At 32.3% G+C, this 13,031-nt stretch overlaps 1 protein-coding gene across 2 annotated transcripts in view; it reads right to left on the bottom strand.

The window, feature by feature from the left end:
• Positions 1-3,389: 3,389 nt before the first annotated feature.
• The window catches only part of LOC103575947 (zinc finger protein castor homolog 1), an 87,059-nt gene continuing 77,417 nt past the window's right edge, over positions 3,390-13,031 (bottom strand). The window contains exons 7-10 of one of the 2 annotated variants that reach the window (XM_014439702.2): positions 6,504-8,873; positions 5,772-5,870; positions 3,895-5,325; positions 3,390-3,785 (exon numbers count right to left, since the gene is read on the bottom strand). In XM_014439702.2, coding sequence (XP_014295188.1) covers positions 3,775-3,785; positions 3,895-5,325; positions 5,772-5,870; positions 6,504-8,873 — 3,911 coding nt within the window. In that variant the 3' untranslated portion in view covers positions 3,390-3,774. The remainder of the gene's footprint in view (positions 3,786-3,894; positions 5,326-5,771; positions 5,871-6,503; positions 8,874-13,031) is intronic. The other variant, XM_014439703.2, reaches the window with a different exon arrangement.

Genomic DNA, 13,031 nt, shown 5'->3' on the forward strand with positions numbered 1-13,031 from the left:
TTTCAGTTGCTATAAATATGTTTTTTAATTTTTACTTTTTCAAAGCGAAATCACAGCTACATAGGTGTAGTTTTTCATAATAATAATTATTATAATCATAATATATAATAATAATAATCATAATAATAATAATAATAATAATAATAATAATGATAATAGATAATAATAATAATAGATAATAATAATAACCAATAATAAAAATAATCATAATTATTAATAAACAATAAATGATTAATTATTTCTAAATTACTTATAAATATAAATTATCTTTTAATTTATTTTACTTTTATAAACTCAAAATAATAAAGCCTCGAGTTTATAAAATTTTACTTTTTTTTTTTTTCATAAAAAAAAAAAAATAATTACAAGATCTTAAAATCGTAAATTATTATTTTATAAGAACACTGTAGTCTACATAAATATACAAGTGTGTTCATAATCTAAATTAATTAAATTAAATTAATTAATTGATAATAATAATATTTATTTTAATTATATTTTTTGAGAATTTATATTTTCTTTTACAAAATGATTTTATTTTTCTCCTCCTCATCGTTATATTCGTAGTATTTTATATTTTTATTTATTTATTTTTTTTTTTTTTTACTAACATTAATTATTTAAATCGTATTAACTTCTTTTTATGGCACTCATATGGCTGCTATGACCTAGCCAGGGAATACCATTTTTGTGGCTGTACAACATAAAGAAAAAAAAACTGTGTACATACATATATATATACACATATATTTATATATATATGAAAACCAGGCAATGTAATAGCTCGCGTTTCTTCGAAACTAAGACAACCATATTGGGTTTATAAATAATTTTTTAAACTTTATTTCAACTTTACTTATTTAAGATTTTTTTTATTCATTTTTATTGTCCGCAATATATGTTTAGTTATGTTGCCAGCCGATGCTAACGCCCTCTTAATTTATATACTTGGCTAGGATATGACTATTGTTCTGTTTTTATATAAATTTATTTTTTATTTTTTACTATGGAATGACTACTAATTATTATTAAACAATTTGATTATGTTTATTATTATTCAACTATTATTATTAACTCTTATAAATTTTACTAAGAGACATTATTTTTTTATTTTATTATTATTAAGGTTAAAACGACTTTGTTTAAAATGTAACCTCTAATGTATTTTTTAAAACAAAAAGTTAATGACGAATTTTCAAAAAAATGTTAAAAAGTAACAAATAAGACAAGATTTTATTGAATTCTACGGAAAATTTGAATTAAATTCCCGTAAGAATTTGAATTTGAATAAAATGTTTCATGTTTGTTCACATTTGGATCGTATACGTCCATATATGAGGTACATATGCTCGCATGAATTGATATCTGGTCATAGTTGAATCATATATGATCATATATAAGCAAATTTTCTTCCTATATGATCACATATGATTTATATATGATCACATATGATTCACTCATGATTCATATATGATCACATATAGTTTATGTATGATCGCTCATGAATTATATATGGTTTATATACGATCAGGCATGATTTATATATGACCACATATGGTTCACATGTACTATATATGCTCATATGTGGGTTATATATTTGAATAATTACATATCTGATCAAAAATGAATCATATATGAGCATGTGCTGTCTATATATAATCCCATATGATTCACATATGTTTATATAGAACATATACTCACATAAATTCAAATCTAATTATAAATGGATCATATTTGAATCGTACAGTAGCATATTTTGTCCATGTATGATCGCATATGGTTCAGATATAATCATATATATTGGTTTATGGGGCATATATGCTCACTTATGGATTTTATATGATTCATATATGATCACACATGATTTATATATGACCACATATGGTTCATATAAACCATATATGCTCACATGTGGGTTATATACTTGAATAAATACATATCTGATCAAAAAAGAATCATATATGAGCATGTTCTGTCTATATATATAACCCCATATGATTCATAGATGTTTATATATGGAACATATACTGACATAAATTCATATCTGATTATAAATGGATCATATTAGAATCGTACATAAGAATATATCGTTCATATATGATCAGATATGGTTCACATAAGTTTATATATGAGGCATATGTAGACTTTATGTCGATATATGAGTAACATATACTCATCCATAAATATCTGGCTATAAATAAATCACATATAAGCATATATTGTCCACATATGATCGCATATGGTTCAAATATGATTATATATATTGATATATAGGGCATATATGCTCACTTATGGATTATATGTTCATATATGACACTTATATAGTTATTTATAAATTTTTTAAAATTTTTATGTAAAAATATACATAATTACAATAAATTAAATCAAGTCATACGTGATTTTTTTTTTAGGGAAAACAATCTTAGACTGTTTGGTTATTTTTAACATAACCCCACAATTCATCTCTATACTCAATAAAAAAAATTTGAATCACAAGTAAAAAGAAATAAAGTACAGCTTTAAATTAATAAATAATTAAAATTTGAATCAAAACTAACTTAGCATAATTTATAAGAGTTAATAAAAAATACACTATATTTAATATTTTACCAAGAGCTTAAAGAAAAATTAATGTTTCCCAACAAAAAATTATTCCAATCATTTTTCTTTAAGGCACTACAGTCAATTACTTTTTTTTTTTTTTTTCAATAAATATTTCTTATTATTTTATTTATTCTGTTTTTAATGTATAAATTTTGATGCCATTTCATAGCAATTTATTAATTAGTTAAATTTAATTATTGTTCATGTTTATAACCTGATTCTAAGGCACGCTCATCTACATTGTTCCGTAAAAAGAAAACCCTAAAGGCACCGTGTAATTTATTTTCATCTATATTTACCAGAAAAAAAAGTGAGTAATTTTTGTGACCTTGAAAATTTCTACAAAACAATAGAGCGCGTTTGCACTTATCTTATCTTTATATCTTTATATTTATATATATATTTTTTTCAATAATATATGTATATGTATATTTTATATATATGTTAAAAACATCAATTCCTTACAATAATTTTTTTATTATTTATCTCTTCGAACAAAAGAATAAAGAGGAGGAGAATTTTTATTTCTTGAATATATTTTTTTTCCATCATTTCGTATATTCTTTTTTTTTTTTGAGCATCACACAATTCTCGCTACGTCTAAAAAACTTATCAGCAAAAAAATTATACAAATACATACATTATATATATATATATATATATATATATATATATATATATATATATATATATATATATATATATATATACATATTAAAAAAAAAAGAAAAAAAAAACAATTTTTCAAGTTTTCAAAATCTTCATTTCGAAATTTCTTTGTTCGTATCAATCAATACTATATATCTATATATATATATATACTCATATTTATATATCATTGTACACATATCATAAAAATTATAATTTATGCAAACCCCGTTGTCTTTTAACCCGCCAGTCTTAGTTGAATATCTTTTTTTTAAAATCAATTAGCTCAATACTGCTCGTAATACAATTTAAGACATTATCAATTTTTTTTCTTAAAATTCGCTGATATTCATCCCAATGACAATTAAATAATTCATTTGTCAGAAAAAAATTTTAATCTTAAAAAAAAGACTATTTAAACCCAAAAACTAAAAAATTCAAATTTAAATATTTGAATTTCGCGCCAAAAGTGTAAACAAACTCGGTAAGCGCAGGCATGCGCAGTATGAGCTCGTGTGGTCATCAAAACGAGTCTAGAAAATAATTTATAATAATATAATTGTTTAATTCTTCGGAAATCCGATAAACGAAAACATACATAAATATATAATTCAAAATTTTCGCGGTAAAAATATAACTAACCGTCAATATGTCGATATTTGTGGGCAGACATTTGAGCTAATCCGAGAACAGCATACTGACACTGCAAACAATGATAATGAGTTTGTTTTCCCGAGTGCTGACATTGAACTGCACCGCAGGGTAAACTTGGAGTGAACTTTTGGAAGCCCGCAGCAGCGATGCTGTCTAGCTTTGCGTGCTGACGTCTGTGTGCGACGACTTTGTTCGTGTCAGTACAAACAAAGTCACACTTAAGACAATGAAAATGTGAGGCTTTGTTTTGCATCGACCCTAGGGAAGAAGTGTAAGCACAGTTGGCTCTCCCGCAAGGAACGTTGGCTCGGTACTGCTGGAATTCGCTGCCCATTAGGGTGTCCAGACGTTCGTGTCGTGCTGTATGCTGAACAAAACGTGTTTTATCACAAAAAGAATAACCGCAGTCTTGACGCATACAATGGAAATGGGTTTGATGCTCACGGTAACCACAGTGGGGATACCGGCAGTCTTCATTGAATCTAAAGCGAACGTAACCGTCTGGTACCGGTTCATCTTTGAGCATCCGCATTGAGTGATGCAGACGTTGTTTCTTAGCTTCCATCGAGTTTGAGTCCGATGGGGAAAGAGATCGTTTTGAGAGGTTAAGATTTGCTGCTAAAGAAGCTAGAGGATTTTCATCACGCCCTGGTAGAAAGTTACCGGGAGGTAATGCCGGGGCGAACATTAAACTTGGAGCACCAGCATACATCCCACTGTGTTGTAAAAATGGTGGAAGCGCTTGATTCATAAGGGCGATTTGTTGATTCATTGCGGCCATGACCGCAGGACTCGGGAAATGGAACCCATGACTTAGATCTAGTTCAAATCCAGCTTGTACTGGTTGTGGAACGTTGCCAGGAGGCACTGATACTTGGATGTGTCCATTGTTTTCATTATTGTCTGGTTGAGGTTGATGGAGTTCCTCGCGTAATTCCACTGGCTCATGTTTGATGCTGTTCTGGTTGACGGATTCAGGTCTAGGACTCTCAAGTTTTATTTCTTTGACGGGTGACTGCTGTGCCTGTGCTTGAGACTGAGATGACTGATTGATGGACTGCATTTGACGTTGCATGTTTTGGTAAGTTATGTTCTGAACCATCTGGACATTCTGGGACATAAAGTCGTGCTTCTGTTGAGACAACTGGGTCAAGTAATCAGGCGGTAGCTGAGTTGGCAGTTGGTTTGGTAGATTCGCTGATTGAACCATCTCTGGATGTTGCTGCTGCTGGCTTAGGATTGCACCGGTTGAGTGTTTGGCGATGTGAGCCACCAGACGATCTAATTCGGAAAACGCTTGGTTGCAGGCATTGCAGTGGTAGTGGTTCTTACGCTTCAGTTTGCAGAACGGTCGGCTGCAGCTTTGATCAGGCCCGTAGAGTGTATGTGGCGAGGCGCTCGTTGATGGAACTGGTGTTTCTGCAAGCAGAACAAATTTATTAGTCACCTGGCACCTGGAGGGAAGACGTGCTAATCATTAGTGGTCGTTATTTGGTTCGTTTTAACATTCCTACACTATTTGCCGCCGAATCATCAGTAGATCCATTCAAAAAAGGTTCCCGCCAATTCGAATTCTCAGTTCCAATGGAACGTCGCTAAATTCAATGCCTTCAGCCACTGAAATTATTCACTAGAGCGAGTTCCCATTGGAATTAAGAGTCGAAACTATCAGGAAAGTTGGTTGTATGCATCTAGAAACGGTTTGAGGCTTAATGGTGTAGAAACATGGAAAGCAAACTGCAAATAACGTCCATACTAATGCTGGTGGTATCAAAAATAAAGAGAACCCAGTTTGTCAACTAGGAAAAAGTTACTTTAATAGAAATAAAAAAAGAAAAAGAAAAAAACTGGTCGGTGGCACGAACCTTGGTGCACGGAAGCTCGCATGGATAGCATGGCGCCCGGAAGTGCGGGTTCATTCGGCGGTCCGCTGACCGGATAATAGGTGCCTGCTGCCCTCACCACTAGCAACAATCAACCAAAAACAACCAACACTTCAAATAAATACCGCCCACTAAACCATTTAATATATAACTTATCTTAACAATGCTTCCCTACCCAAAAGTTCCCATAAAATTCACCCAAATGGGTCAAAAACGCATAGAATTCAATGGTCGCATCGGTTTCTATGCAATTTTGATCCACTTGAGTGGATTTTATGGAAACTTTTGGATCGGGTTATTAACTCAATTAAAAAAAAAAAAAAAAAAAAAATAAACAAAAAAAAACAGTACATAAATATATAAATAACACAAGACATGAAGGTAAAGTAGAAAATGTTGTTTTTATGTGTAGTGTTTAAAAAAAAACAAAATAAACTAAGTGCAATACGTGCAGATCATGCATGTGAATCTTGATTGGAACAAAATTAGTTGTCAGTTAATAAATTTTGCACCAATCATGATGTGTATAGAAATTTTTTATCAAATTCGTCTCGTCTACCATTCTTTGTAAAAATAAAAAAATATGTATTTTGTATTGGTAATAATAATAATAATTAAGTAATAAAATTGTAATAATAATAATAATAGTTGTAATAATAGTTATAATTTAATGTAAGTGCGCTAGCTTCGTGCCTACCTAACGTATTAACTCACCAGTTGTTTTATTAGTATCAGGACTAGAGTCATCTTTGTCCTCGATAATAGACCGTGAATCGTCTTGACAATTATCTGGTTTATCGATCAAATCCGCTGGGTTCTTAACCTGGATCCTGGGTTTCTCTGGATGCTGAACAATCTGCGGTTGAGACTGGGATTGAGACTGAATTTGAACCTGAGCTTGAGCTTGATTTAGAAGCGGAGAGCATTCTTGGATGGATCCAGACTCGATGGATTGTTCGTGAATAGCGATGCCCATGTGTTGCTTCTCATGCTGTGCCATCGTTGAGTAACGCACGAAAGAGTACCCACAATTAATTCGCGTGCAGTGATAGTGCCGGTGGACCCGGTTGCTGTGACAACTTGGCAGCCGGCAGTCAACCATTTTGTCGTAGAACGCGAAACCCGGTAGGATATCAACGTTATCATGAAAGTCTTTACTGTGCATCAGCAACTGATCAGGTCGATCAGTAGCAAAGTAACATCTGGCTTGCGAACAGTGGTGGTGTCTTGTTCCACGAATTACGCAGGTTGAATCAGGACACGAGTCAGCATTATATGTCGCGAATCCTTCTGGTTCTCCAGTGCTGTCAGATTCACTACCTTCGCGTTCGTCATCATCAGGAACGGTAGCGATTCCTTGACCAGGGCCGGGAACTGGACTAGGACCAAGACCGTGAATTGGACTAGGACTAGGACCGGTATTTGAAGTAGGTGAGGGTTTAGGTAATTTAAAGCTCGTAAATATAGCTTGCGGTGAATCCTGGGTATGACTGGAAGAATCACCGCCACCAGACCATATTTCAATTACACGGTTCTTTGGTGGTCGACCGCGTTTTCTCCTGAACATTGCGTCGATATTTGTTAAGTGCGTCAACGTAACATCTGACGACAAGATCTGCGTCGTGCTATTCAAGTTCAACTGCCTCGTGTACTCATGGATCTTGTAGTGCTGTAACCGTCTGAAGGGTTTGTCAGTCGCCAGAATTACTTCTTTACAGTTTTCCCAATTACAGTGATAATGTTTCTCTTTATCAGCATACGGACAATCTTCGCAAGTGCCTTCGTCGAAGTAGGCATCCGTTATACGTTCTTGAGTTTCGTGCTCACGGAGGTGTTCCCGAACCTCCCTGGGGTCGCGTAATGTAGCTCCGCAACCATCTAACGCACAATGGTAATGCTCACTTTTATAATTGCAAGGACAATCTGCCGAAGCTGGGGCCAGATAAGTCAATTCGGAGGCCGTGAGCTGTTGACTATTAACCATAGCACCTAATCCAGGTGAAGAGGGCTGTTCTATAAGAGATGTTGAACTAGCACTTGCTAATGACGCGCTAATGTTCGTAGTCGCTGTCAAATCCATAGCTAAATCACTTGCACTCTGAAAGGAATCTTCCAACGAATAATAACTTGGCGAAGCACGTTCTTCGTTGGAACTTTCACCGTTCATACTCAGGATGCTTGAATTTCCAGCCAATTCATCCCAATTTATCTGACGGCCACCAGGTCCGCTAACTTGCTTGTACTTTCGATATGCAAGCTCTGAATCGTGACGCTCATGCTTACGTTTATGAGAAAATAACTGCCCAGACGAGTGAAGAACGTAACTACAGTGTGGTCTTATGCAGTGAATATGGTTGCAAACCCGTGAAAACCGGCATTGATCATAAGGGCACGCTTCGGATTTCATGAACTTCTTGAACCCATCCCGGGACAATTGCTCGTCTTTGATGTGGTACGACTTATGTTTGTCCATATCAGCTTTATTTTTGAAAGTAAACCGACAATTAGAACGTCTGCAATGAAAGTGCGTTGTCCGTTGACCCGCGAATGGACAATAATCAGTCCCGCATGTTTCTGTCGCGCGAAAACGCTGGAAACCCTCTTGAATAATGGCAGAATCTTTCCGATGATAGTTAGCATGCATTTGAACATCCGAAGTCGAGATGTAAACTTTATCGCAGTTATCATGAATGCAATGGTAATGAGTCTGTTTGCGATTGTGTGGACAGGATCGCATTGGATGTCGCTCCGAACAATCGTCTGTTGGCGAATAACGCATGAAACCATGTTGAAGTGACTCGTCACGCTTTTTATGCCATTTAAAGTGACGTATCATCTCTTCTTTTTTGACAAACACCCGTCCGCTACAATCAAGACAATGAAAATGCTCGCGACAGCCCAATTCTTTACAATACGATGACCCGCATTCGAGGGCCGATGAAAAACGTCTCACGTAACGCGAATAGTCTATTTGTTGCTGTGCTGATTGTTGTTGCTGATGAAGTGATTGTGTGCTGATACTCGGACACTTTGTTGCTGTGACAATGCTATCAGGAACTGGCGACATACTCTGACTCAGCAATGCTGTAAACAAAAATTATTAAGTAGATTTTCTTCTACTTGAGTGGTTTTTATTTTGAATTTTCTTTGATTCATCAGGTTTCCGCGCCCTTTCTTCTTCTTCCAATAGTAAAAATATTGTTTACAAGTATATTCATTCTTTTGCTCTATTAAGTCGGACTCTAATAGTCGTGTTCTGTTTGTTATCATCTACGATAAGTTATCAACAATTGGCGTCAATGTTGCAGTCGGCAAGTCAATTTACTGTGGATAAGTGATTATTGCCGTCGATAAGTGACCGTCTCCGTTGATAAGTCAGTTTACTGTTGAGAATAGGTAACTTATCGGCTGTAGGTCAATCTATGTATGGTAAAGTAGGTTTTACTGAAAATTGTCGTGATGAATTTGGAAAAAATTTCGATACACATTAGAATGAAAGATAAAATTGATTTATATGAAAATATATAAGATGAGTTATTTTGTACGTTCAATGACCTATGTATGAAAAATCTTGTTTAACTGGTTGGGTACCATCTCCAACATGCGTAACCAAAAAAATACATGACAATATTGTAATATTTGAAGAAAAAAAAAAGAAGCAGATAAGGTTTTTTTTAAAAGGGAGTTTTTATCGGGATTTGTGAGGAAGAAAACGTGACTAAGCTTAAATGGTAAATCTTAAAAAATATTAGTTTTTTGTAAGTTTTTTTTGTGAGGTTTCGACACACGTGGAGAGAATAAAAATTAACAAAATATGTAAGGCGAAATAGTGTGTTGGTGTCCTCAGGCGCCTTTTGGGGACGGGAACCCTTTTATCCGAGGTTCTTAAAACGCTAAATAAAAAAATGAAAAAATAATAATGATAATAATGAAAAGATGTGAGATGAAAATATTGGATTTGTAGGGGAGGTTTTGTTGAATTTTATTTAAAAACTTGGATGAAAGGACCCACATCTTGTCTCCGGTTTTTTTACCTTCAATTTTTGAATTGGATATATGTGAATTTTTTTTCTTTTTTGAGTATTATTATTATTATTATTATTATTTTATCATTTAATCCGAAGGCTTGAATTTAACCCTTTATTGCCACATGTACTGAGAAGGGGTTTTGTAAAGAATAATCCACGTGTATCCGTCTATTCATATATATAATATTGATTTTTTTTTTTTTAATTATACTCGCGATGAATTTGATAATTTTTTTTCGTCAATATTTTGAGACCAATTACAAAAAAAAAACTTCTGTCAAAATTGACATTAAAATTTTGAACGCCGGTTTTTAAAAAATCAGTTCCAAAAAATAAACAAATTAAATGAGAGTAAGAAGGGGGTAATTTGGACTTCAATTATTGCATGAATTTTTTTTTTAATTTAAAAAAAAAATTTTGTAAGAAAAGGATTTTGAAAAAAAAAAAAAATGTTAAGGGTGAGAAAGTAATTTAAATCCGTGTGCCAAATAATTTAAATGGAATTGGAGAAATTAAAAAAATATTCTAAATTTAATTAAGTCGCGAGACTTGCGTTCGCGGTCTTTCGAAATCGCACAGTCGGGTGCCAATGGGTTGAGTGAAAAATAGATGTTCGATCTGTTTGTTGAGAAAGACGAATGCGTTTAAGATAGAAGACCGGATAAAACGAGAATATACATACATATATATTTATATTGAGTTTTAAGGGGGGTGGCGGGTCGGGGGATGCAAGGGGGAGGTTTAATTTAAAAAGAGGAGGTAAAAAAAAATTTAAAGCACATAAGACAACTGAGGTCAGTGATACTATAGTAATGCGTAGCTTTTTACTTGAGACAAGATCGCGGAAGAAACGCGTGAAAAAATAAATAAAACGTATATTACTAATGACGTGTGACATTTTAGTACGTTAATAGAACCATTTGACATTCTTTTAAACATTCATTTCCTTATTTAAATATATACATTTATATGTATATGTATATATTTATTTTAAATTAGTTGCCATAAATTACTAGTTCATATTTTTCCGGGTTTTTGATCACCTAAAAATTTTTTTTCAGATTTTTCTTATTATGTCTAGTAGATTATTAAATCTTGCGTAAAATGACCAATAATTTTTTTTTTATCGGGAGCGTTTTTAAAAAAAATTAAATTTTTTCAAATTTTGCGCAGATTTAAAAACCGAATATTTTTATTTTTATTCACTGAATTTTTTTTGGTAATTAAAAAAATTTTTCCAATAAAAATTAATGGATTTTTTGTCATTTATAAAATTTTGCGTAAAATGACCCATAAGTTTTTTAATTTTGCACTGAGTAAAAAAAAAATTTTTTTTTCATCACAAATTTGAAATTTTTAATGAAAAAAAAAAAAAATAGTATTTATAGTAATTACGTCAAAATTTTTTAAATTAGAGAAAGAAATAAAATGGATGTGAAAAAAAAATTTGAAAAATAAAATAAAAAAGTGTAAAGTAAATAAGAAATAGCGGATTGGGGTGAGTTGAGTTGTAAAAATGCGTTGTAAAGTGTATTGATCCATCATATATCGTGCCCCCAATTACTCAGTGGGGGTAAAAAGAGGCTCTATGGTGTATAATATATAATGTACAGTATAAATATACTATACAGAGTTGAGTAAGAGTATAAACAGGAACAAGACAGGGTTGAAAAATCTATTTCGACGTGAATTTACTGGGCAAGAATAAAACGGGGTGTTCGTTCACGCGCGATTCTGTTTATAACTCAAAAGACGCGAATAAAGAACAAGATTATCGAAAAAAAAAAATATTATATCTATATATAGGAACTTAAAATAATACGGACGGTAAAATTATCTAGATAAAAAAGACAATGAGGAAAGAACAAAGAACGATCTTTAGTTTTTTTTTTATCCACCTTCTCACCCAATGAATCATCCCCCAATGGATCATCCCCCTAGTTATTCATCTCGATTATACGCAGACTCAAATTTCTATTTTGACAGCAGTTCGACGATCCATAACGTTATTTTTAAATCCTCTATTTAATATTTTAAATTACGTTTTTTTATAGAAATTCATTTTAACCGGTATTATTTTTTAACGATTTTATTTTTTAAACTGTAGTAACTAAACTATTGAGTTTAGGCGAAAAGTCACAAGGACCTTTTTTGTAGAAAATTTAATTTCCTACAAAATTGGTTCCATCAATTTTTGTCGTATCTTTGATAGTTTAGCGGGAATTTTGATTTGAAGATAAAAAAAAATTTCATGGGAAATTACGACCAGTTTAATAGTACTGAAGACTTCAAATTAAGATTACGGCTTAATTATTGAAGATATAAAAAAAATGTAAGAAATGAAATTTTTAGGAAATTTAATTTCCTACAAAAAAGGTCTCTTGACATTTTTACATAAACGTGATAGTTTTCTGAGAATAGTCATTTGTTTAAAAAAAAAAAAAAAATTGGGGATATAAAAATAAAAATAATTAATTTTATGTATTAAATATATAACATATATATGAGATAAAATAAGAACGATAATTTATGTCCTTAAAAAAAAAGTTCAAACAAAGAAGATAATAAAAATAAAAAATAATTATTAAAAATAAAAATAACAAAAAACGCCGAATTCGCGGAAACTCTTCTCATCTCGACACTCGTAAATGCCACGCTGTCGGCACGAACCAAAGACCGCGACTCATAACATAGGGAATAAGGGAATGAGATAGTAAAAAGTAAAAAGTCAAAAAAAAAAAAAAAAGATATTCAAAAGCCTGGAGTTTCTCAAGTCTCATGAAACGCAAACGAATAAGAGAAAACTATTCTCAGATGAAATGTCACTGACTTATTGTCTCTTTCTTATGTATGTGCACTAAAGTAAAATGGTATAACTAACGCGTGAGCATGACAAACAACAACTTCTTACATTAACAACTGCAGTATATGCATACGAGCAAACCCCTAAAGACGCCGGCTAATGTTTTAAGATGCCTGGTTGTTATTTCTGTCAAAATTACGTGCGTTATGCAGTCTGTGACATTCTCTTTCATATATATATATATATATATGTTTTATTTATTTTTTTCAATTTTTTTTTGGCATCACGATGCTCGTTTAACACCTCATGGATATTTCTCTTATATGCTTCATATATTTATACGTTTGAATAAATATATATATTTTAGAGGCCGGTGATAAAACGTCAGGGCTGGTCACGCTTTACCACCCT

This window comes from Microplitis demolitor, chromosome 2 (assembly GCF_026212275.2).
Source record: "Microplitis demolitor isolate Queensland-Clemson2020A chromosome 2, iyMicDemo2.1a, whole genome shotgun sequence".
NCBI lineage: Eukaryota > Metazoa > Arthropoda > Insecta > Hymenoptera > Braconidae > Microplitis > Microplitis demolitor.